The 26,522-nt window shown below is 32.4% G+C and overlaps 1 protein-coding gene and 1 non-coding gene across 2 annotated transcripts; both read right to left on the reverse strand.

Moving 5' to 3' along the window:
- Positions 1 to 9,540: 9,540 nt before the first annotated feature.
- TRNAN-GUU (transfer RNA asparagine (anticodon GUU)) lies at positions 9,541 to 9,614 on the reverse strand. The gene has a single exon. It is a non-coding gene; the product is annotated as a tRNA-Asn (tRNA).
- An 833-nt stretch (positions 9,615 to 10,447) lies between these two features.
- On the reverse strand, positions 10,448 to 12,565 carry LOC130803267 (pentatricopeptide repeat-containing protein At1g77360, mitochondrial-like). Its single transcript, XM_057667469.1, has one exon. The coding sequence runs from the start codon at positions 12,431 to 12,433 to the stop codon at positions 10,928 to 10,930; it is 1,506 nt and encodes a 501-aa protein (XP_057523452.1). The 5' UTR covers positions 12,434 to 12,565; the 3' UTR covers positions 10,448 to 10,927.
- Positions 12,566 to 26,522: the final 13,957 nt, after the last annotated feature.

The raw sequence follows: 26,522 nt of genomic DNA on the forward strand, positions 1-26,522 counted from the left end.
TCTCAATGAGTGGGTTTTATGTGAGATCAACCGAAAATGTTAGTTCAATAGTTAATTAATTAATACACAATTAATTCATTTTTTTCACATTGATCGTGTTATATATATATATATATATATATATATATATATATATATATATATATATATATATATATATATATATATATATATATATATATATATATATATATATATATATATATATATATATATATATATATATATATATATATATGATCAAATAAGAAAGATTTTAAAATAAGAAGGGCGAGAAGGATTTTTGTTTGATTTTGTTTGGTTACTATATATACAAAAAAGGATACTATGATATAAATTAAGAACATTTTATAAATTATTTCATAGTTACCTTTCTGTGTAACATAGTTACTTTTACAATTATGTGTTTTTGGCTCAATCGTGACCATAGATATTTTTTATTTTAGTGAGATCAATGGTGTAGAGTCCTTCTTATCCTTCTCATTTTCAACCCCTTTTCAATGGATCCCTCATATATATATATATATATATATATATATATATATATATATATATTGTGTAATTAATTTAAACAAACGTACTTCTCAAACTTATCTATAAATTATTATTATGTTGATATCAAATGAAGAGATAACATCGATTATAAAGATTTATAGTATAAGTTACCCAAAAAATATGACTTAAGTTTGATTAAGAATAAAATTTAATCCCACAAATCAAATAGACCAAAATCTACTCCAATATACTATCGCATAATTTATGATCATACCAACAAAAAGTTACTTTTAAATAGATAATGGGTATGTCCTATATCTTAATGTTATATATTAAGATATTACAAATATTGGTTGATTGATGACGACTTACTTAGCATATATATAAGAAATACGATGGAAATGTATTTTGTAAGTTAAGGAGATACTATCACAAAGTGATAGTAATATGGCAATGGTAAAAAGAACTGTAATGACTTAAAAAGTATGTACACCTTCTCAACACTCCACCGTACCTGACATGTAAACTATTATCAAGTTTGCATATGAGAGTAATCAATTAGAATCTTAATCAACCAAAACCGTCATCTCTGATGCCATGTTAAATTGCGTTGGACCTATTGAGAATATTATCATATAATAGGTAAAATACGGGATGCACTTACTTTATATGCCAAGGAGATATCATCAAAAACCAGATGACAATGAAAAGAAGGCTATAATGACTTATAAAATGTGCACACCATCTATATTTATCAATGTGTGACAAACTATCACAAAAAATATCAAATAGACTTAATTAATTAATAGAGTATATAACATAAATATAATATATAACATATTATTAGACTTAGTTGCGATGGTTAATAAAGGACCGAGAGAGGCCCGATGCCATGGTCCCAAAAATGTGTTCTATTGAAGCTTTAAATTGGCGATGTATGCTAACTAATTTAAGTATTTACAATAGATTGAGGTGGTTTGGTTATGTGCAGATGAAGACTTTCGACGCCCCTGTGAGGAGGGTAGAAAGCATTATAGTAGATGATAAGAGGAGTCAAGGTAGACCAAAGAGAACTTGGAATGAGCAAATAAGAGTAGATTTGTAGGAGTTAAACCTCTCTGCGGACCTGATTAGGGATAGGAGCAGTTGGAGGCGTCATATTCACGTCTTAGATTACTGATGTCCGTCCTTTGACCTCTTAGTGCCCTCAACCCCTTACCCTTACCGTCTCCTTTTTATTTAGTTCTTTGTTTTCTTTTGTAGTGGTCCTTCTGTCTATAGGCCTTTAAGTTGTCTTGCTTGTGTTTTTCGCGTCTCTTTATGGATATGAGTTGCCGCCGTTCTTTCCTCCCCAGACCCTGACCTTAGCTTGGGATATACTGCGTAGGATGATGATGATGTTGATCTTAAAAAAAAAATTAGTTATTAAGTAATTTGTAATGGATTACTAAAAGGCTAATTAGAATCACAAAATTAAATACAATTTAATGGTCAAAGTTCTACAAATGAAACAAGAGAATGAGTTGAGGTTTGATTTTTTTTTAATATATATCCTCATTTTCTGTTTAGCCGGTCCTATTAATTTGGCTCATTTCCAATTTGGTACATGACCCATATTCTAATAAGGTGGATATATATATATATATATATATATATATATATATATATATATATATATATATATATATATATATATATATATATATATATATATATATATATATATATATATATATATATATATATATATATATATATATATATGCCTAGGTGAGCAAAGTTTTAAAATTTTATCAATTAATAAAAATAAGTAGATGATAGATATGAAAAGTTTACCGTATCAGCCCATATAAATTAACAAAAACATTTAAGTTAAGATAAGCTAATAGAATAGACGATTGTCCATGTAGCAGTTAAATGGGATCTATGTCCTCTAATGATGGGGTCAATATTCCTTTCACTTAGGGAGAGCTTAATTGTATTTAATAGAAATAAAAGTTGAGACATCATATCTTAAGTCAATGGATCAAAATTATATTCCAAATTTAGTTAAAAAAAATTTATATGAAGTTTTTAAAATAATTTTGAAAATTTTAATAATAATATATCATGTAGGTCGTAACAAATAGGAGCCACAAGATGCAAATTATTGTCCTTAATATTAATGGATCATCAATACATCATGCACTTCCATGCATTTTCATGACCAAAAAAAAAATTAAATGTTGAAATCATTAAATAATTATCATGAGTCATTGATCTAAGCATGATGAGTTGTCACAATAATTAGGTTTACATATAATTTAAAATATAATATTATAATCCTATTATAATCCAACACCATACCATCTTACTGTACATTGAGGTATATAGGTTAAATTCTGTCAAAATTATAGACCTTATCATGTAATTAAAAATTCTATTAATATTTAATTATATATTATAATAAAAAATAATAATCAAATAAATTCCTTAATTCAATAAACATCATTATTATATATTATATTCTAATTTCGCTCCTAATAATTTAGCTTAAAATCTCACATTCAACCATTATGTGAAGAAACAAGTAAACAACCTTAACTTGGATCAGCACAATCGCTACAATCCACTAGTATTTATATTCATATATACTCTAAGATTGATACGGCTAGTGTATCATTTTTTTGTACATGTGGAATTAAATTGCACATGGCATTATAAATCTTTTAAATCCAATGAAATCTTTTATATATCATATAAATGATTTACTCCACGATGAAAAGAGAGTCAAATAGTGAGTTTTTCTCACTCAAATTATTATATATTCCAAAGAAAGTTATTTTTAGAAAAAAAAAATTTAGTATTTAAATGATGAGAATGTTATTGAAAATTTAATAGAATTTGAATATTGATTACTAATAAGGTTTCTGATTATATATTTTATTTATTTTTTTTTTTCTTTGCAAAATATATTTTTTTCCATTACTAGTTGAAAACATAGTAATTGAGTTTAGGTGCTAGTACGAAAAATCTTATAAAAAACGGATTCAATTATGAGCATTTTATTATCATGAGAATGAGATAACATATTTCGGAAAAAAATTCATCACCCCAATTTAATAATTACAAAAAAATTAACAATTGAAAAAGTAGCATTCAGTGGTGATGAAAAAATTTGTGTAGAGAAACACAGTAAAGGATTGAGAAACATTCCCACGATATTGACATAACAATATTTTTAATAAAATCTACACATTTTTATTTATTTAATTTTTACTATTTTCACTAAATTTATATTCCCATTACCATCACAAATCCCTTGCCTTCACCGTTACTTCATAAAACCTGCCCAGCTGCAATCATTTAAGAGCCAAGTTGTGGTAAATATTGGCATATGTGAATGGATTTAATGGTTTGCTTCTTGATTTTTGGATCAATGAAATTTCAAATTTTATTATTTCCTTCTTTTTGGAATATTTTATTCAAATAAAATAAAAATTTAAATATTATTATTCGTAGATACATAAAAGTTAAAATATATTCATGTATAATTTTATTAGATTTGTCTCAATGTAAATAATATTAATATATAAAATACATTTTGTTAGAACATGAAATAAACTTCTAGTATACTGAATTAGGGTTATTTTACAGTTACATAACAGTTACATAGTAGTTTATCAGTTACATAGTAATTGGAGGTTACTTAGCAGTTATTTGATAGTGGTTATATACAGTTATGGATTGCCTTGTATAAATAAGGAACTTATGATTGAATGAAAGTAAGTTTTCCAGAAAATAAAATCCCAAAACTAGATGATAAACCAGAAAATCATGGTATCAGAGCCACAACGATTCTGAATCGTTTTGCAGCCTCATCATTTACCCAATAACTTACCTGAAATTCCAGAATGGAAGAAGAACCAAGAAACATCATAACACCAGATCAACCAGTTACGATGGGGCAAGTGTTGCAACTGATCAACCAGTTAAACACCAACAAATTACCCACCGAAAACACCAACACCGTCTCAATATCAGAGAAACTAACAAACCAAAATTACACAAAATGGTCCACGCTGATGCACTTGGCCATCAGTGGACGAGGTCGTCTCAGTCACATCATCGACGACCCACCATCCAAGATCGACCCAGCGTACAGCCAATGGACCAGGAGTGACTCGATTGTTATCTCATGGATTTTGGAGAATATTGACCCAGATCTGGTGAATCAGTATCTCGATTTCCCAACAGCCAAGACATTGTGGCAAGGGATTGAGACCTTATACAGCAGTGGGAGAGACGGCCTGCAAATATTTGACCTAACAGTCAAAACCAACAAAACTCAACAAGGTACAAACACAATTGAAACTTACTACAGTACACTACTCATGCTTTGGAAAGAAATAGATAGAAGGCAACCTAACCCCATGAGAGATCCAGAAGACATTATCATCTACAATCAATTAACACAACAAAATCGGCTATACCAGTTCCTAGCCGGAATCAATGAGTCTTTTGACAAAGACAGAAGGGACCTTCTCCTCTTAGACCCACTCCCAACAGTGGAGAAGGCCTATGCGAGCATCAAGAGGGAGGTAATGAGGCGTCAGATCATGAAGAAGGAATCCTCCCCCGATCTTGACTCATCAAGCACAGGTGGGACTTATTCAGCAAAGGGGAAGGTGTACCGACGGGATGATGAAAAGACTCACCTGAGGTGTACCTACTGTGGCGGTACGAGGCACACAAGAAACGAGTGTTTTAAACTCGTGGGTTACTCGGAGTGGTGGCCGGATGCTAAAAAAAGGGGAGAACGAAAGCCGGCCCGATTCACAGATCAAAATCGAACCGGGAAAGCAGCCACAGGGTGGAGCACAGAAGATGCAGAGTCCATAGAAGACGGGGAGAAACAAGGAGAAGCCATGCATGTTAAGAAAGAGAAGCAGATCAAGGAAGAAGGTAACAGAAGGGAGGAAGAAGAAGGAGGCGCCCTTACCTTAGGATTCAGGGAAGGAAATGAGGAAAGAGGAGGAGCCCACCTGTCTTTTATAGGGGATGAGTCACGTGACTCACCTACCTTTCTAAGAAACCCTTCACCTCCTTTAAATCCTTTAAATAACTTTTCCTCTTCGTTAAATTCATCGTCTTATTTTAAAGCTTTTAAAGGAGGTTGGATCTTTGATTGTGGTGCCACTGATTCAATGTCATATGACCCGAGTGATTTTTTAACGAGTGACAAACCCATGAAAAACATTATTAAAACAGCTAATGGGGAAAAAATTGCAGTGAGCGGTGCCGGAACTATTTCTTTTGCAAAAAATCTCACTTTAAAGAATTGTTTATATGTTCCTGATCTGTCACATAAATTATTGTCAGTCAGCCAACTCACCAGAGATCTCGATTGTACTGTTCTCATTAAACCTGGATGTTGTTTTGTGCAGGATGCCCAGACAGGGAAAATTATTGGGCGTGGTATTGAGAGCGGTGGACTTTATTACTTGGAAGAGGAGGCTCAAAAGGGCAAAGCGGGTCTTGTTCGCGAGTTAGAGGAAGGACAGCTATGGACGTGGCATCGACGTTTGGGACATCCATCAGTAGGGTATCTAGAAAAACTTTTTCCTAATTTAGTAGGGTTGAAATCTGAGTTTAAGTGTGAAACGTGTATTCTTGCAAAAAGCCATAAACACTCATACTCTAATAGTTTGAATAAATCCGATATGCCTTTCATGCTGATTCATTCTGATGTGTGGGGCCCAGCTCCCGTAGTAGGTTTACATGGTTTTTCATACTTTGTTACATTCATTGATGATTGCACCCGAATGAGTTGGATTTACTTCCTTAAACAGAAATCTGAAGTGTTTCATGTGTTTGTTGAATTTTATAATATGATCTGTACTCAATTCCAAACCCAACCTCGCATGCTTCGAACTGATAACGGGAAAGAATACATTAATTCTAACATGCAACAATTCTTTAAACAAAAGGGACTTATACATCAGACCTCTTGCCCTAATACACCCCAACAAAATGGAGTGGCAGAACGGAAAAATCGCACACTCCTTGAGATGACCCGTGCTATGATGCTTGACTCCCATGTTCCCACTAACCTTTGGCCTGAAGCTGTCGCCACTGCCAATTACCTTACCAATAGACTTCCTACAAAGAGTCTGCAATACCATACACCCTTAGCCACACTCCAAATACACCACTCTGTACCTTCCTCACACACCCTACATCCTCGCATATTTGGATGCATAGTTTTTGTTCATTGTCCGGCTCGGGTACGAAACAAATTTGAACCAAGAGCGATCAAATGTGTTCTTATTGGATATGGTAGGAATCAGAAAGGTTACCGATGTTATGACCCTCCAACTAGGAAAATCTACACCACCATGGATTGCGAATTCGTTGAGCATGAATACTACTACCACCAACTTCAATGTTAGGGGAAGAAGAAAAATGACGATCTCAGATGGTTAGTCACTCCACGGCTGTCCAGCCTAGACCAAAAAGATCAAGTAGACAATGCTACAGGGTCACCTCACCAAGATATTTTGTCCACTCCTCTACCACCCTCAATCCTGGCTGGTCATCAGGTGAGTCATGCAAATCTTGATAGTAATGATAGTAATGCTCCAGAAGGTACTAATAATGAGAATGTGATTGTTGACACCTTAAACAATGAGAATGTGGCTGACAGTGTGAATGAAGAAATTGTTGCAGATACAATTGAAACAGGGAATCATGATGATCAGGATGTTGAAGTGAGTCATATGTTTTACCCCCTCGTTCCACTCGAGGAGTTCCTCCAAGGAGATATGATCCAGAGTATGAATCGAAACGTTCGAGATATCCCGTAGAGAAGTCTGACACAGGAGGCTTATCACGGAGTGCCTTAGCATTCAAGGCAGTCCTAGATACAACCAAAAGCCCAACCACGGTCGAAGAAGCTCTAAGTTCTGCTCATTGGAGAAAAGCCATGGAGGAAGAAATCAAAGCTCTCAAAAAGAATGGCACATGGGAAAAGTGCACCTTACCAAGCAGAAAGAAAATTGTCGGGTGCAAATGGGTATTCACAGTCAAGTACAATTCAGACGGCACAATTGAAAGATACAAAGCCCGACTCGTGGCAAAGGGGTACACACAGACGTATGGAGTTGACTACTCAGAAACTTTCTCTCCAGTTGCTAAGCTTGACACAATTCGAGTTCTCTTCAGCATTGCAGCAAATCTAGACTGGCCTCTTCATCAATTTGACGTTAAAAATGTGTTCCTACATGGAGAACTACAAGAGGAAGTGTACATGGAAGCTCCACCTGGGTTTACATCAGGATTCTCAGAAAACGAGGGGTGCAGGTTGAAAAAGGCATTGTATGGGTTGAAATAGTCACCTAGAGCATGGTTTGGAAGATTCACCTCTGCGATGAAGAGATTTGGTTACCGTCAAAGCAACTCAGATCTCACCTTGTTTCTCAGACGCAGAGAAGGGAAAATTACATGCCTGATAATATATGTTGATGACATGATCATTACAGGGAATGACAAAGAAGAAATAATCAATCTAAAGGAGAAGCTGTTCCAAGAATTCAAGATGAAAGATCTTGGCAGACTGAAATATTTTTTAGGGATTGAAGTCCTTAGATCAAACAAGGGAATCTTCATATCTCAGAGGAAGTATGTTCTAGACCTGTTAGCTGAAACAGGCATGTTGGACTGCAAGCCAATCGAGACACCAATTATGATGAACCATGGACTTCAGATGATTGAAGGAGGGAAACTGGCTGATCGAATGCAGTATCAACGCATGGTAGGGAAGTTAATCTATCTAGCTCACACTAGGCCTGATATTGCATATGCAGTAGGAGTAGCTAGCCGGTTCATGCACAAACCGCAGGTTCAGCACATGGATGCAGTCTACAGGATTCTCAGGTACCTCAAAGGATTCCCTGGAAAGGGAATCTTATATCAGAAGAATGGACACCTTGATCTTGTGGCATATACAGACGCTGACTGGGCAGGAGACAGAGACGATAGGAAGTCAACATCGGGCTACTTTACTTTATTAGGAGGAAATCTAGTTACGTGGAGAAGCAAGAAACAAAAGGTGGTGGCCATGTCCAGTGCAGAAGCTGAATTCAGAGGTGTAGCCAAGGGAATTGCAGAAGTTCTGTGGCTAAGGAAGTTACTAACTGAACTGGGATTCACCCCTACGAGGAGTTGTGAGCTATACTGTGATAATCAAGCGACAATCAATATTTCAGAGAATCCAGTTCAACACGATCGCACAAAACATGTAGAAGTTGATAGACATTTTATAAAAGAAAAACTAGAAGCACAAGTGATCAAACTTCCACATGTCAAGTCAAAGGATCAACTAGCGGATATTCTCACAAAGGCAGTTGGATCTCAGTTTTTTGAAGAAGTTTTGTGCAAGTTGGGTGTTGGTAACCCTACTACCCAACTTGAGGGGGAGTGTTAGAACATGAAATAAACTTCTAGTATACTGAATTAGGGTTATTTTACAGTTACATAACAGTTACATAGTAGTTTATCAGTTACATAGTAATTGGAGGTTATTTAGCAGTTATTTGATAGTGGTTATATATAGTTATGGATTGCCTTGTATAAATAAGGAACTTATGATTGAATGAAAGTAAGTTTTCCAGAAAATAAAATTCCAAAACTAGATGATAAACCAGAAAATCACATTTTATAATTTTATATAAAACATTCCAAAAATTGAAACTTCAATTATAATTCAAAATCATGCAAAAAGTGAAATATAATCTACGAAATGAAACGTGGTGTAGTTTGTTGTTTTCCATTTACATATTATTTAAATTATAATGCAAAAACATCACTTAAAAAAATTATAATCCAAAAACATAAGGAATTGACATTTGATAAGACGCATTTAGAAACATGTCATCTAATATTAAAAATATAGAGAACACCAATGTGGGCTTTGACCACGCAGGTTCGAATCCTCCGCTCACGATTTTTTCTTTTTTTTGTTGAATAAAGCACAGAAATGGGTAAAGAGCAAAAATACAAAATACACGCTAGAAGGAGGGCTTGAACCTCCGACCTTGTGGTTAACAGCCACACGCTCTAACCAACTGAGCTATTCCAGCTTTGTTGTTGCTAGAATCTCTGTTTAATTAAAGTATATAGCCGTAGTTATCCAACAAAAGTTCAAGCTCAATTCTTCCAATTTGAAGGTTGGAAAGGAAGAAAAAAAAAACAACAAATTCTTATGATAAATTCCAATGTTTTTGATGATAAATAAGCCAAAAATATAAGCTTAGATCGTTTGGTTATTGACTTGTGGGTATTAGAATATAGGAATGATAATTAAAGTAAAATAATACTCCCTCCAAATCATTTTAATTGTCACATTTTCTTATTTGGCAAAAACATATCAATTGTCACATCTCTATTTTTGTCAATCTATTTTTACCTAAATACCCTTAGTTCACACACATAATTACGAATATACCCCCATATACCCTACTTACCCAAACTAATTAATTAAATAATCTTTCACTATTTAACCTTCATTACTTACCCAACTACCACCTTTTTAATAGAACCCACACCACCCTTAATAACCATGCTCAAGCAAATGGGACAATTAAAATGGTTTGGAGGGAGTATAAGTTAGCTAAAAAAATTACTTAAGACAAAATTTATAATCTTGTCTTACACATACTTCCTCCTTTCCAAATTATTCGCAACATTAGAAAACTCATACTATTTATTAATCACTCTTAATTTGTAAATAGTTTTTAATATATAGGTTAAAACATGGTCAAGTGAGATCTTGTTTAATTCGTCTCATTTGCAAAGATTATGAATTTCAAATTTTTATAATTTTTTATTATACATAGTTAGAGATATTAAAGATTGAATTAGTACATTAGATTGCGTGAAAAAACAAATATTGCAAGTAAATTGAAACGGAGGAAGTATAATTCATTCTATTTTTACAAAATCATTCACAATTTCTCACTTGATAAGATGCTCTTAAGTGGTAAAGAAAATTTCTAATGAACAAGATGTTTGAGGATGAGCGCTTTATTACTATAGAAATGACATTGCAGATTTCATCAAAATGAACACTAAAACTCATTCTTATTACCGCCTTTGTATCATTAACAAAATCGGGCATTCATGTAAAAAAAATGATTGGCAATGATTGCACCAACCCATCAAATCTATGTTTATCATGCTTAACATGGAAATTCATAATGGTTTTGTAATTATATTGCACGAAATTGATCCATTGGATGGCAAAGCCACGTATCATCATCATCATACCAACTACCAAGTATATCCCGCTAGAAACTCTAATCAGGGCCTCAAACAACAAATGAACGGTACCCTTATCAAAAGTGATAAGGAGTTTGCTGCCAATAGACCCCTGGAGGCGAGAAAAGCCTATCGATTATCGAAGCCTCCACTTTTCTAACAGTTCATCATGAACAGAACCCTTTCCAACCTTTACAAGCTTTTGCTTCAGTTTTCTCAAGTTTGTAGAACTCAACTTTATCTTACGATCAATCATGTCTTCGGCATACTTAACCGCCTCTTGAACTCGGTTGCATTCACCGAGTTTTGAAATCAAAAAATTCCCGGTCTCTTCCAACTCCGAATAACAATTCTCAACCATGAATTTCCAAACCTTAATAGCCATGTAAGGATCTCCGGAATCCATGAATAGCCTAACAGCCGCAATACAATTTCCTTCGGTTGGCAAACACTCATTCTTTACCATCTCGGTAAATATAGATGAAGCCTCGTAAAGCTTTCGAGTCTTAAGAAAGAACTCGAGCAAAGTATTATAACTCTTTGAATCAGGGAAAACGCCATCGTATATCATCTCATCCAAATACCTTATAGCTATATCTTGATTAGCTAGCCGAGTATGCAAAGAGATCATCATATTGTACATTCGCGAGTTAGGTCTAAAATCACTCCTCACCGTCATTGCTTCCCATAGCAATGCAGCTCCTCGAGCATCGCTTTTCCTCACACACTCGTCCAAAGCAATCCCGAAAAATCTAATCCCGGGAGAACACCTCCTCTCCTTCATAGTCATCAAAAACTTAAATGCGTCATGAAATCCACTCCGAGACTTGATCAATGTGCACAAAAATGAATCATACGCGGGCACATTATTTGGGTCCCAACCAACCTCCATAACCAACTCACCAAAAGTTTGCCTAGCACAATCTACATTTCCTTCATTTTCCCACCCTTCTAACAATATTGCATACGAATCACTATCCGGCCTAATCTTATTCTTCGCAATGCTTAAAAACTCGTCCGCCTTTTCGGTCTTCCCCTCCCTACAAATTGCACTCAAAAGTGAATTCAAAGACACAATGTCCCTAGGTACACCATATTGATCCATAACCTCGAAAGACATAAACGCTTCCTCGACTCGATTCCCTACGACATAACTACTAAAAACCGATGCAAATGTTGCAAGTGAAAGAAAGCCTTCTTCCTTCATTGACTTAATTGCATCCCACATAGCATCATACAATGAATTCTTCCCTAGCATATCTACCAATAGATTCCAAGCATAAGGACTATGCCTATCATTTAATTTGTAACCTGCCCATTTAAAGAACTTCACAGCACAAGCAGGATAATTATAAGACAATTTCAAAACTTGTTCAACATCTTCATGTGTAACCCTAATTCCATTATCATCTAAACTTTTTTCAACTGATGAAGGTAGAGTTTTTGCAATAATTTCACAAATTAGTTTGATTTTAGGGGATAAATTTGGGGTTTCATGATATGAAATAAAAATTGAACGATTACCCACATCCGGATTTTGATTTTGAGAGCTCCTCCCATAACTTTGGTGATGTTTTTTCGATGCTTTAGGTGGTGATGGAGATCGACTGAAGTTGTAACGACGCTTGGATTCTTCGAGCATGATGCTATCACTCTATTTGGGGATTTTTGTGGGAAATTGATATTTTTGAGAAAACCCTAGCTCTCAATTTGGGGATTTCTATTTACCAATGCAGTCCTTTAGACTTTAGAACTTAAGCCCTACACAAAATGAGTCTTGCTCTTATTTCAATTAAAAAAAAAGTTACTCTTTCAGTCCGTTTACATATAGGAGCAGAGCTCTATACGTAAACGGAGTGAAAGAAATAATTTTTCCTTATATAGTTGGAATTATATTTGACATAATTTGTAATGTCACACAACGTCGACTTAAAATTAAATTAATACTAAACTAACTCTACCATATGTTACAACCTTTTCTAAGTGATTTGACACAAATTTATCAGTACAAAATAAGCAAACAATTAACCATAAGTATAATTGGCTAGAATCCGAAGGACACTTATGCCACTCGAATATGACCAAGACTAGAACTTATCATATTATTAAATACTCACTATATCTCTTTAGGAAAAAAATCATTTAATTTGAATATATGAAAGCTTTTTCAATCAAATAATGTTTTCTAAATGGAATAGAAGAAGTATCAACTCAACATAGATTAGAACACAAGTAAATTATTGAATGAACAAACGAGCCTTATAAGCAAACTTTGCGAAAAGAATTTAACTATCTAACTCAACACTATTAATTGTTTTAGTTCAGTTGATCTTATTAGTTCATGTATATTCAATCTAAAAACATAATCGTTAATTTTGAGACGTGAATGTCAACTAGCTTAATTGATAAACACGTCCTAATCTAATATCAAATCCAATCTACAACATTCCATTACCTCTTTGTACAATAAAAAAATAAAAATCATTTATTAAGTACTCCAATCGTTTGGTCAGTGGTATTAAATGGTGTTGGGAATGATTTATGGTGTAAAATTTCATCAAAAGTCCCATATCATTCCCATAGTAATGAAACTTTGATCACAAAAAAGTTATTTTGTTTACAACTTTCCATTACCACCTACTACCACCTCTCCTAGTGGTAATGCATTGGAATGAATTTTATGAAGAAAATGGGATGATTGAAATTGGACAAACATGACTATCAAGGTAGCCAAGATATTTTTCAACCAAAATTACACTAATTTTCATTCTCATTACCACTTACCAAACGGGCCGCAACAGCTTACAAAGTTGGTGGAATAAATCATGTTCTTTATGAAGTACTTTCTCTTCATGATCATGTCAACAATAAAAGAGGTATTGGTTAACCAGAATTAATGGGTTTTGGCCCAAATATTTTATTTTGGGTTGGTCCTTCAGATTATTGGGCTTCCGGTTACTATGACAGTGTTTGAGCACTCACGCCAGGCTTTGCTAATACATAAATTTTAATGAGATGATTTTATGGTGGGACCCTCTCTATCAGGTTGATCAATGCACATTTTGTGTGATAAGGTGATCACTTATAATTTTAAAATGATCAAATAAAGAAATAAGTTAATTATGAGCTCGTCTCATAGTGAGATGGCCTCATACAAGACGAGTTGTTTAAATATTTGAACCCAAATTGTTGTATGAGACGGTTAAATCGAGAGACACGTCTCATATATAGGTTTAATGGCTTATCTCATTCATATTATGAGAATATAGACTCCTTTGAAATTGTCTTTGCGGGAAACAGTCTCACCATAAAACCGTTTCATTTAAGAATTTGTAATGTTCAAAAGTATGTGTCATAACTACAAAGAAAGTGAGTGTTTTAAATACAAAAGCGAATGTTTATAAATTTAATAGGATCATATAAACAATAATTATATATTACGTAAAATAGTATTAAATTTTGAATTAAACACCAAATTACACGTCAAAAATACTATATCTTTTTCTTTCTTCATAAATCATAATCACTATTCCATATGTATTATTATTGTTGTCATTAACGACTGTTCCGAACGTTCCTTGGCTTTTGATTTAGGGTTTTAATTGTTATTTTTATTTATGAGAAATTAATAGAAATATTTTTTTTAAATGAGTTAAAATAAAATAATTTGTTAAAATAAAACAATGCTATGAGGACCATACTAGGAGGATACCCTACGAGGGCCCAAAAATATGAATATATCCGCCCACAATTTTTGAAAAGTACTAAAAACATATACTAATCTAGAACTAAATAAGTCCACTATTGCTAATTTTGCCCTTTGTCTACTTTACTTAATTAAACGGTTCATAACAAGTCAACTTAAGAAGAACATTATTTTTGTCCACAAAAGGATAATTACGTTGCAATCATAAGAATAGAACAATAGGACAAAAGAGAAGGGTTAATAAGAATCCAACGACTACTGTTCATTTGGGTCAACATGTGATTTCGAGTTAGGTGTTTCGGATTGATTTGAAATCGAGTGTTGTTGTGTGCCTATTTTTTTTACATAATTGTAAATTATTTTTAAAGTCAGGTCAAATCGAATTCGATTACAAAAACGGGTAAATTTCGGATCATGGAAATTATTTTAAAACACCTCTAAATCCAACTGATAGAAGACTTTTTATCTAGTTTCTTTGTTTTTTAATACACTCATCTATTCTACTAAAATAGAATAATTTGAAATTTGTCACTTTGTAAAGTTAGTGGATAGTAAATAGGTGAAAAGGACAAAAGATAACAACTTCTTATTGGGCCAATTTTTATAATATGACTATTAGAGTCAACCTGACAAGAGGTTATAGAAAATCTTATATATTTTTCATTTAGAGAGAATATTTCCTGCTAAATTTGAGAAGGACATATATGACATTTATATTTCTAATTCAAGGGACTCATATATAAAGAAACATATTAAGCCTTTATAATATATTTTATACTCTAACTTTGAGGTATAAAAAAAACCTCCCAAATTAGAAAATATAGCAAAAATAAAAGTGATGATTATCTATGGTCTGTAACCTAAGATAAAAGATTGCTTTTACACATTTAGGTAAAATATATATTTTAATATTTGCAGAAAATTTTACTCACTTTAAAGTATTCACTAGTAAAAAGAAAAACTATAAGACTACCTACTGTTTCAATATTATTAAAAGTATAAATTTGAAAACAAATCGATTCTCACCTAATCTTCTCCTTTCCTAGCCTATTTTATAATTTAATAAATAAATAAATAAATATAAAGAAGTATATATTTGATATACCATATAATTTTCATAATTATTTAATTAACTTATCTAGTTTATAGTTTTCTAAAAGAAATTCCATTATATATAGGAGCGCACATATAATTATAACTATAAGTATCACTATAGAAAAAATGCAAGTTTCCGATTAAAATCTCCGACTATTGCCAAACAGTCGGAATTTGCCGACCCAAGTACCGACTAAACACTTACAGTTAGAATTTCCGACTAAATTCCTACTAACTGGTAAATGGTAGGAAATTCCGACTGTTTACCGACTAATAGTTTGGTCGGAAATATTCCGACAGACGAAATAGTCGGAATTGGGTAGTTAATTTTGCAGTGGAAAAGTTTGTCGGAGATTTGTCGGTGATTTGTCAGAAGATCTTGAATTCCGTCTATAAATACCCTCCACCAATGAATAATTTTCACTCATTTCACATCTCACTCTCTATAAAACTTTTTTTCTCCTAAATACCTTAATTTCTTACATATAAAATTATTATATTTACATAATCTCTCAAAATTAATAAGTATTCTTTACAATATTAAGGTATGTTCTTTTTGTTAATTACATTATTTATCCTTACATTAATATTAATTATATTTTCATTAATTTAATTTTAGTTATATTTTTGTTATATGCATTATTTTATATGGTATGATGTATGTTGTACTTATTTTGAAAAAAAAAATTTAATAAGCTTTTAGGTGCAGCCTGTTTTTTGTAATAATTATAAGTACTTACCTATAATAGTAATTTTTCTTAATTATATTCTTGTATATGTATTATAAAAATGTGTTAGAAATGAGTAAAATATGTTCCTCAGCATTGTATTATTTACTTACGTTAAGTTGCAACAATTAAATCTTACTAAAATTAGTAAAATAATTATTTGCGAGTTGGAGCTTCAAATTGCACTCTTGTGCTAATTACGGCCTGTATGTTTATTTTTTAAGGCTGTAATTCGTACAAGAGCGCAGTTTTAAAGCTCTGTTTCGCAAATTATTATTAGTAAAATTTGATCTTGCAACAAAACCAATAAGTAAATTTTCCAATGCTGAATTTCGTTAGATTTGAGAAACATATATTTAACATTTCCACTTTTTATAGTACATACGAGGATATATTTAAGAAAATTACTATTTCTATTTAGTACTTTCAACTTTTACGAATAAATGGCCGTTCTAAAAGCTGATTAATTTTTTGTTTAAGGATTTACCGACCAGACACCGACTACTATTTAGTCGCAAGTTGGTCGGAAATGTGAATTTCAAAATTTGAAATACAGTCAAAGGTGCTCTGACATGATTATTTATTGGGCTCAGCTTTACAGGTACTGTCCATCTTCCGACTAAATTATAGTCGGTGTCTGGTCTGTATTTTGAAAAGTTAATGACAATTATTTTTTTTTATTTTATCTTTTTTTTCCTTTTTAATGTTATACGTGCTACTTATTTCGCAGAGTAATGCACTTATGTAGTGAAAGAAGTTGGATGTATAAGCGACGTTGTAAAGGAGTTAATAATATTAGATATATAGAAGGGGTCAAAGAATTTATACAATTTGCAAAGAAAAAAAATCCAGATGAGGTTAGATGATAACCGTAGATTGTTTGCTCCAAAAGTCGTTAGAGATCATTTGTTAAAGAAGGGCTTTGTTGAAAACTACTACGGTTGGTACCTATATAAATAATCTGAAGGTGCACCAATTAATGTGTTGGCTCCGGTAGAGCAACAGCAGAACACAAATCATAATTCGTATGCACAAATGGTGTAAGATGCAGCAGCGAGTAATTTTCCTGATACACATCATTTTCTACCTCATTGTGATGATGTCGTTGCTAATGTACCACACTCGACCTTACATATTGAAAAAGATCCGAACCCTCAATCAAGACAATTCTTTGAAATGTTAAAAGCCGTCAACTTACCTTTGTACCCTGGTTGCCAAACTCATATTTAGATGTCGGTAATAGGAAGGATGGTGAGTCTGAAGACAGACTTTCATATTCCCGAGAGACGTTATGATGAAATCTGCCAATTGATTATTGAAGTGTTACCGAAAGATAATCGGATGACATCCAGTTTTTATGATACGTCAAAAAAAATTTCAAATTCTCGATTACCGGTAGAGAAGATTGACTGTATTATTAATGGGTGTATGATTTATTAGTGCCCCACAGCGAGTATGACACAATGGCGATGATTGTGGGGTTTCTAGATGGATAACAGATAAGATCCCTAGAAAGCAGTTCCACTACTTTCCTCTCAGTCCTACGCTACAACGGTTGTATGCTTCTGCGACTACCGCCCGTCACATGGGGTGGCATGCGGAGCACCGTTTAGAAGATGTAGAGATGCGTCACCCCTCGGACAATGAAGCCTGGTTGACATTCAACGCGACCCACCCAGATTTTTCTAGGGAGACAAGAAATGTGAGACTAGGGCTGTGTACAGATGGTTTCAACCCATTTTGCAGCTCGAGACAACAATATTCATGTTGGCCCGTAATATTAACTCCATATAATCTGAATCCCTTGATGTGCATGAAGAAACAGTATATGTTTTTAACGGTGATCGTCCCCGGTCCTAACAATCCAAAACATAAGATTGACCTGTACCTACAGCCATTGATACACGAGTTGAAGCTGTTGTAGGAAGTTGGGATCGAGACATACGACGTATCTAAGAGGAAGAACTTTCAGCTTCGTACGATTTTGATATGGACAATCAACGACTTTCTAGCTTATTCGATGATGTCAGGGTGGAGTACATCTGGTGTGCACGCTTGTCCCTACTATATGGATGATTCCAAAGCCGTCTATCTAAGACACAACAGAAAAGTAAGTTGGTTTGACTCACACAGGAGATTTTTGGATAGGAAGCACCCGTACCGCTAAATATCAGTCATGGAGCTGTTGAGAAGGATATTAGACTTGACATACGTACGAGAAATGATATTTTAGAGGAGTTGGATCGTTTTGGGTTTTGCGGGTATTTGAAGATGATGCATCTGAGTACAACGCTGAAATCAGTAAGTACTATGTTTTGTAATGCATGTTGAGGCTTCGATCTGTAATGCATATCTTACAAAAGAAGCATCATACTTTGTCTCGCATTACTTTTGGCAAGACGTTCGACGCAGAGTTAGGGATCTTCCTAGAAACGATGACGGAGGCTTTAACGAGAAGTCCGAGGTTATAAGTGTAAGTTAAACTTCTTATATACCTTATTTTTGGTTAGCATTTTTGGTTAACCTAAAAAATTGGATTAACTTTTGGTAGGTTAGCTTTTTTAGAACATTCTTTAGAATCGCTGATATTGGATGTGGAGGAAATACTGGATTTTTAGCCGTTTTCGAATTAGATACATAGTATATCTATATTGGTTTATATTTCAGGGGTTACTTAAGTTTTGGTTTATGTTAATTTACAGAGGAAACTCTGCCGAAATTTTTACATATTCATTGTTTAAATGTTTAAGATGAATACAAGCGCCTCATTGCACCTCTCTCCTTAGATGCGCCTGTCGATCATTTGAACGACGCCTATTTTCAGGCCGTTAAAAACATCGAGTCACAGGCGCTAAGGAAGAAGAAGCCCTCTAAGGCTGTCTATGGTGTTGGTGACACGACACAGCATTATTATGCTGAGTTTGTGACGCCGCAGTCCCAACACCTAGCCGCTCCTCCACCGGCCCAAATGGTTAATGAGAGGCTAGATCATCTTCAGGAAGTCTTGGATAATATAGATGTTCGCCTCAACAATGTCATTTCCAGGGAGGAGTATATGGCCCTTGTGGAGGAGCAATGCAAAACGAGGGAAGAGGTGAACCATATGCTATCCTTTGTGCACACTTTATTCCAGCAGAACTCGACTTTCCAACAACCTCCTCCGCCTCCACCATCCAGCTAAACCATTGTTTTTAATTTTCTTAATGTTGAATTATGTTCGGGAACAATTTGAAATTGTATAATTTATTTGGAAAATAATTTTATTTTTCTTGTATATTTGTATATATATATTTAGTTTCGTCCGTATTTAATCTTATTTCTATTGTTTTGTTTGATCGATAATTTATTTTATCGATAAAATAAGAAATCTGGTCAAATGTGGTCAATGATATTGACCACCTTTGACCAGATTAATTATTTTAATAATAAAATTTTTCGACTATATTCCGACTAAGAAATAGTTGGAATTGAGTCGGAAGAAATAGCCGCCTTTTAATGGTTGAATACAATCAAATTTCATGTTTGGCTTTTTCGACCATATGCCGACTAACATTTATTAGCAATTTAGTCGGAATCCTTAGCCGCCTTTTTCTGGTTAGATTTAGTCAATTTTGTGGTTTGACTTTTCCGACTAAATTCCTACTATTAATTAGTTGGAATATAGTCGGAAAATTTAATCAATATCATAATAACCAATTTTCTGAAAAACTAAGAAAATTTTGATTTTTTATTATTCCGACTAATCTGCGACTATCTAGGTTGTCGGAAATTTGCGACTGACGTCTAGTAGGAGATTAGTCGGAATATGCCGACAAAATTCCTACCAGCTGATTTGGCCGAATTTCCAACAAAATTCCTACTACCTCTTTTTTAGTCGGAATTCCGACTAATATACCGACTAAAGTAAATTTCCGACCATTCTGAGCTGACTAGACAAAGTCAGTCGGAATTTAGTCGGTATAGAGCAATTTAGTCGGTATAGCTCTATACCGACTAAATTCCAACTGTTTTGTATTGTCGGAAGTTTGCTTTTTTTTTTGTAGGGTATATTCCTAAATATATTGATGTAAAGTCTTAATAATTAAACCTTAAATTATTTATAAGTATATCATTAGTGAATATGCCTATTGCTTGAGGAATATATAAACTGGTGAACGGGAAAAATCGTTTTTTTAAAATTTTATTTTCGTGCATGCAAATAATGTACGAGTAATAATTGGTGAATATATAATTTTATAAGTGGTAGACGTTGAAATCGTGTTTTAGACCATTAGTGATTATCTTTGTCGTAATATTTATTTGTTCTTTTATGATTGTCATTTATATGTTTTTAGTTTACGTTAATTGCCATCCTATTTGCGTTGTCTTGCCCTATCTTACTGTTTGTGATGCCTATGGCATATTTAGCTAGCTAGCTAGAGTCTTTTGTTTTTATTTACAGATTCTTCTCGAGTTGAGGGTTCACAACCGCAAACTCTTGGTTTATTGATAAAGATATTGGTCTGCCGTCATTCAATCCTCCTATATCCGGTTGACTGATGAGAGTATGATCATGATGATGAAATAATTAATAATTTATTAGGGCATAAATATTTAGCTAAGACTCGGTATTATGGAAAAGAAAGATGGATATGATATGAATAGCAACGAGTCACAAGGGAATAAGTAATGACAAAACATCAGCATAGATAGAATAATAAACAAGGAGTTCAGGGAGAAGTTAGAGGTTACATTTCTCTCTGCAAAGATGCGTGAGAACAGATTGAGACGATTTGGACATATGCAGAGAAAAACTTATGACGTCCCAGTGAGAAGGATTGAAAGCATCTTTTTGGAGGGTAAGAGAAGTCGAGGAAGACTTAGGAGAACATGGGAGGAACAGATTTAAAGTGACTTGCACGACCTCCACCTCTCGAAGGACCTGATCAGGAATAAGGATAGTTGGCGACGCCTTTTTCAAGTCTTAGATTTATGAGTCTGTACCACTTACCTGTCGTTGTCTCGGTGCCTAGCCTTTTACATATCTTTTTTACTCGTTTTTATTTTTCTACCTTTCTTTTCTTATTTTTATTTATTTTTATTTTTATTTTTTATTTATTTATTTTTTATTTCTTTCTTTATATGTTTTATTTTTATTTTATTTTTATTTTTCTTTATTTTTATTTTTTTTAATTTATTGTTTATGGCCATCGTGTGTGTAAGTTGCAGGCTTTCCGAGTAATTGCAGTTTCTGACGCTCTTTGAAGAGATATTTTGAGCATGAGAACTCTTTGACCGCACTCTTCTTTATGGGTATGAGTTACTGTCGTCATTCCCTCCCCAAACCCTAATCATAGTTTTCCTATGAGGGGGATATCCTGAGTATGATGATGATGAAGTGACTATTAAGCACTAATACCTTCATCTAAGTTGATCCAAAAATAATTTTCCAAACAACTTTGATTAATTCAAAAACAAGATATTAATTCTAAATATAACAAAGGTTTGGGTCAACATCTTAAAAACTATTATTATTATTATTATTATTATTATTATTATTATTATTATTATTATTATTATTATTATTATTATTATTATTATTGTTATTTTTTTATTTTTATTTTTAATTTTATAATATAATTCATTTCATAAAGAAGAAGTTTACAAAAAGTTGGTCGGGAGCCGAGCAACAAGTGGAGCACCCACTCCTTTTGATTACAAAAAGCTAGTCTATGAAAGATGTATGAGTTAGATTTGGTGCTACTTGAGTTACTCAAAGAAAATGATGATCCTTGTAACAAGTTGAGCGCGTCTTCATCTAGCTCGCCAAAGATGGAGAAAGCAAATGGGATGAATTTATAGCCATTCTCCTTACACTTTTGTAACACCCGAATTTCCTCCTGTAACACCCCTGAATTTCCGACCCCTTAAAAAAACCAAAACTGTAAAGGACGGGAGCAAATTCAAATGTTACAACTTTATTGTGTATTTCTTCCTCTTTCTTTCTGCGGCATTGGCTAAAGAAGCACCAAGAACCCATGAGGAGACCCATGTGTCTGCAAAAGGCGATCCTCTAATAACATCCACACAAGCATTTTTACCATTTAGCCAGTTAAATAGGGGGAGATTCGCTGGCCTAAGGTCTTTCCCCACCTCCGACAGAAACCCTAAAGGTGCCTCCTTATGGACGGAAATCCCAGCTTTGCAGCAGATTTCCACGAGCATGTCTCAAACCAAATTATGTCGAAACTTCACACCAAAATATTATTATTATTATTATTATTATTATTATTATTATTATTATTATTATTATTATTATTATTATAGCAACATACTTTTATAAAACGCCATTGATAGCAAATCTTAAAAAAAATTTCAGAGAATAGTATTGCAATGTTGAATTTAAAGCCACAGTAACATTAATGGGCTAAAAACGTTTAATTGACCGTTAAGTTGTGAAACATCTTATTTGCCCTTGTTTTCTTTCCTTAAAAGTATGTTAAGATTTTATAGTTAAGATTTGCTACCATTAGCGTTTCATAAAAGTATGTTGCTACCATATAGAATATCTCTAAGATATTTCACAACTTAACGGTCAATTAAACGTTCTTAGCCCAATTAATGTTACTGTAGCTTGAAGTACAACATTACAATGCTACTCTGTGGAATTTTTCTAAAATTTGTCACCATTGACATTTCATAAAAATATATTGCTATCATATAGAATATCCCTTATTATTATTACTAGCAATAATTGATTAATTTAGATTTCTCATGGAAAGCCAATACATACTCCATTTTTTAGGACAAGTGTATACAGATATCATTTAAATTGTTGAGTTTTAGCAAAAAAACAAGCAAATGTTTGATGCCAACATTAAACAACCTCGATAATTAACAAAGAGCCAACATGCCTAAGCACAAAGTACAACCACATTTCTTAGATGTTAGCACCCTCTTTATTACACACTAATTTATTTATTTATTTATTTTATTGATTTTGTATGTAAATTGGGTTTTGCAATCTAAATAAAAAAATTTTAATTTTTGTGATTGAAATTAGTAAAATTTTGATTTTAAAATGAAGATGAAGACTTTTGCTCTGATATGGTTCATAATTGCTACAACCTTCAATTAAGATTTTTTATTAATATGGTCCTTTATTTACTCAATTAATATGTCTGAATTTAGCTAGTGGCTCTAGGAGGATTTTTCTTTATTTTGTATTTGATTATATAGAGAAATTTTGGATCTATAACTTTAAGAAATGATTTATTTTAGCATTGGAAAATGTTTCATGGAATAAGTTATTGTGATTGTAGGAGTATCTATTTGAACATATTGGCTTCTTCACCATATAATTCTATAATTCTATAATGTTGTATAAATTAATGCAAAATTAATAAACTTATTCTTGAAGATTATAACACACACACAAATATATATATATATATATATATATATATATATATATATATATATATATATATATATATATATATATATATATATATATATATATATATATATATATATATATATATATATATATATATATATATATGATATCATATCCGAATGTTGGCCTCTTTCTTTTTGTTTGCTGAATTAATTATAATCTTCACCCCTTTTAAATTACAATTTAATATCCGTCACTGCTGGTATACTTATAGTCTTAATCTACTTAAAACTCATTTTTGAGATTTTTAATGTAAAACATATTTTTGAGATTTTTAATGTAAAGCATATTTTTGAGATTTTTAATGTAAAGCATATTTTTGAAAATTTTAATGTAAAGCATATTTTTGAGATTTTTAATGTAATGCATGCTATAAATTCTCGAGAAAATTCGTAGTGTAGACTTATGACCTACACACCTTTGAGATCATAGACAATAGTGCATCGCAAACTCAAGATTTAATATATAATAAACTTTTAAAGTCATGTTTGCATAGACAATGCATGAACTTACCCATAATTTAACTACATGGCATAGCTACCTATAGCTATCATTATTTATCATGCACGATATATTCTGCTCATATAAATTATTATGGTTAGGGTTCAAAAAAGGATGAAATACGACAAACTACATCTATAAAGATGAACGCGACTTAAAAGCTCTTTAACTCGAAAAAGACCTACAAAGACAAAAGCAAATCTAAACAAAACAAGACAAAAATAAGACAAGCTAGCAATACAACTATACAAGTGATAATTTATTATTGTTTAGATAGAACCCATAATGCAAGTTACTAATACTAAACCATATACTATTTTTAGACATGAAAAGGGATTTTGCCCTGGGCAAGTTATGAGTTTAGGTATGGAACATAACTTCAAAATAAACAAACACATGTAGTAGTTAATAAATTAATTTATTAAATTAGTTGGCAATTTTCCTTATTTCATGTGGGCAAGTAATGAGTTTAGGTATGGGTATTACTTTCAAACAAACAATTGTCCTAGTTATTGAGCTTTTCCAAGTTTGCAAAGTTCATCTTAGTTTAGTTATGTCTCTCTTTTACATTACTTTTTAGAGGGTTTTTTAGGGGGGAAAAATTTTTTGAAAAAATATTTTCTATCGCTTATTCGCTTTATATATATTTTTCTTTAAACAATTGGAACGAAACCAACTTTAATCTTTCTCATCCCTCTCTAGTTTTTTTAATCAAATCGAACTATAAAATATAATTATCAATTACATTTTTCGTTGAAAAGTAAATTTCATTAAAAAAATATTTATAAAAATTTATTTTTCAATGAATCACACACTTCTTTTATTAAATTCAATCGAGCAATGTAGATTTACTAAGGAACTTAAAGGTACTGTGGTCCAATAATATGTATACTTAATAATAATACAATATAAAAAGCTAAAAGTAATAACAATCAACATCTGTATACAATGCAAGTATTGTGGCCCTTTAATAATTAGAATTCTGAATTCGCATCTACAATCGAAAAATAATTCAAATATATATATTTGAATTGTTGAAATTACCAAAGTATTTCTTGTAAATAAAATAGGATTATAAAAAAAATTAATTGAAAAAAAGAGGCATAATTTCCTTGAGACAGGGTAAGTGCTCATGTTTCAATGTGAGCAATAAATTGGTCCCCTATACGTTGTATTAGATCTTCTTAATTTGATGTACTGCTACTTTGATATTTCATGTCGTTTTGGGTAGCTAAACATGTGCTCACTAGTCACTAACTAAACCTCATGATTCATGGCTTTGATATGAATTTCTAATATACATTCATGAATCTTAATTGTCTTTTAATTTGCTACTAAAAATCAATATTTTATGTTTTTGATGAAGATGATTTTTATAATTGTTTCTTTACTTAATTATCATTATAAACAATGAATGCTAAAGCTTTTATGTATTTAGTTTATAATGATTTACTCCCTAACTTGTCGTTGGTAGCATTTGTTATAAGGATAAAATTTGAGCAAATTAAGAAACCTTGCAACATGTTAGAGGTTGGATTTTTACCTCTGACGGGAAGATTATTTTCCTCCTCTAAACTGTAGGGAATTATCCTTACTCCAGAACCGAAAAAAAAGTCTCCAAACACCACTTAACGCAGGGACACCACAAAAAAGTATAAAAAAGATAATCAAACCTGCTTTTGATACCATATTAAATAATAAAACATACTTTAAATTGGCTAATTAACGTGTATTAATTTGCAACCCTTTGTATAGAATGCATGTACAATGACTTTGTAAATGAGGCATGCAATCTTAGAATTTTAATAAATATAATTAGTACAATATGAAAATATAATATTTTTAAGGTTATGTTTAGATTCTAACATAGTACGTACTTTTTTTATCTCTAATATGTCTAAAGCCTTTATTATCATAAAAAAAATAGGTCGTATTTCATTAGATAAGGAATAAAAACCCTAATAATGACTATATCTAAGTATATAAACCAACATCTTCTCGCAAGAAGAACCAATACACTCGTAATTAAATCATCAACATAATGAAGTAATGCGTGTATGAAATTTGAATTATAACCCATCTAATCTCCTTCTTAAAATTGGTGTCAAAAACAATTTAAATCAAAAAAAATAATGTTGGAAACTGAGTATGTTTTTATTTTCAGTTTCTTTTTTTTTTAAAAAAAAAACCGATATACATATATCATATTTTACGCTTCAACTAATAATTTAAATTTTGATAAGAAGATTTCTTAACGTATGTG

The sequence above is a fragment of the Amaranthus tricolor genome, chromosome 16 (assembly GCF_026212465.1).
Source record: "Amaranthus tricolor cultivar Red isolate AtriRed21 chromosome 16, ASM2621246v1, whole genome shotgun sequence".
Taxonomy (NCBI): Eukaryota; Viridiplantae; Streptophyta; class Magnoliopsida; order Caryophyllales; family Amaranthaceae; genus Amaranthus; species Amaranthus tricolor.

Excerpts from the sequence above, each read along its gene's own strand:
- LOC130803267 (XM_057667469.1), bottom strand. The coding sequence starts at position 12,433 with ATGCTCGAAGAATCCAAGCGTCGTTACAACTTCAGTCGATCTCCATCA.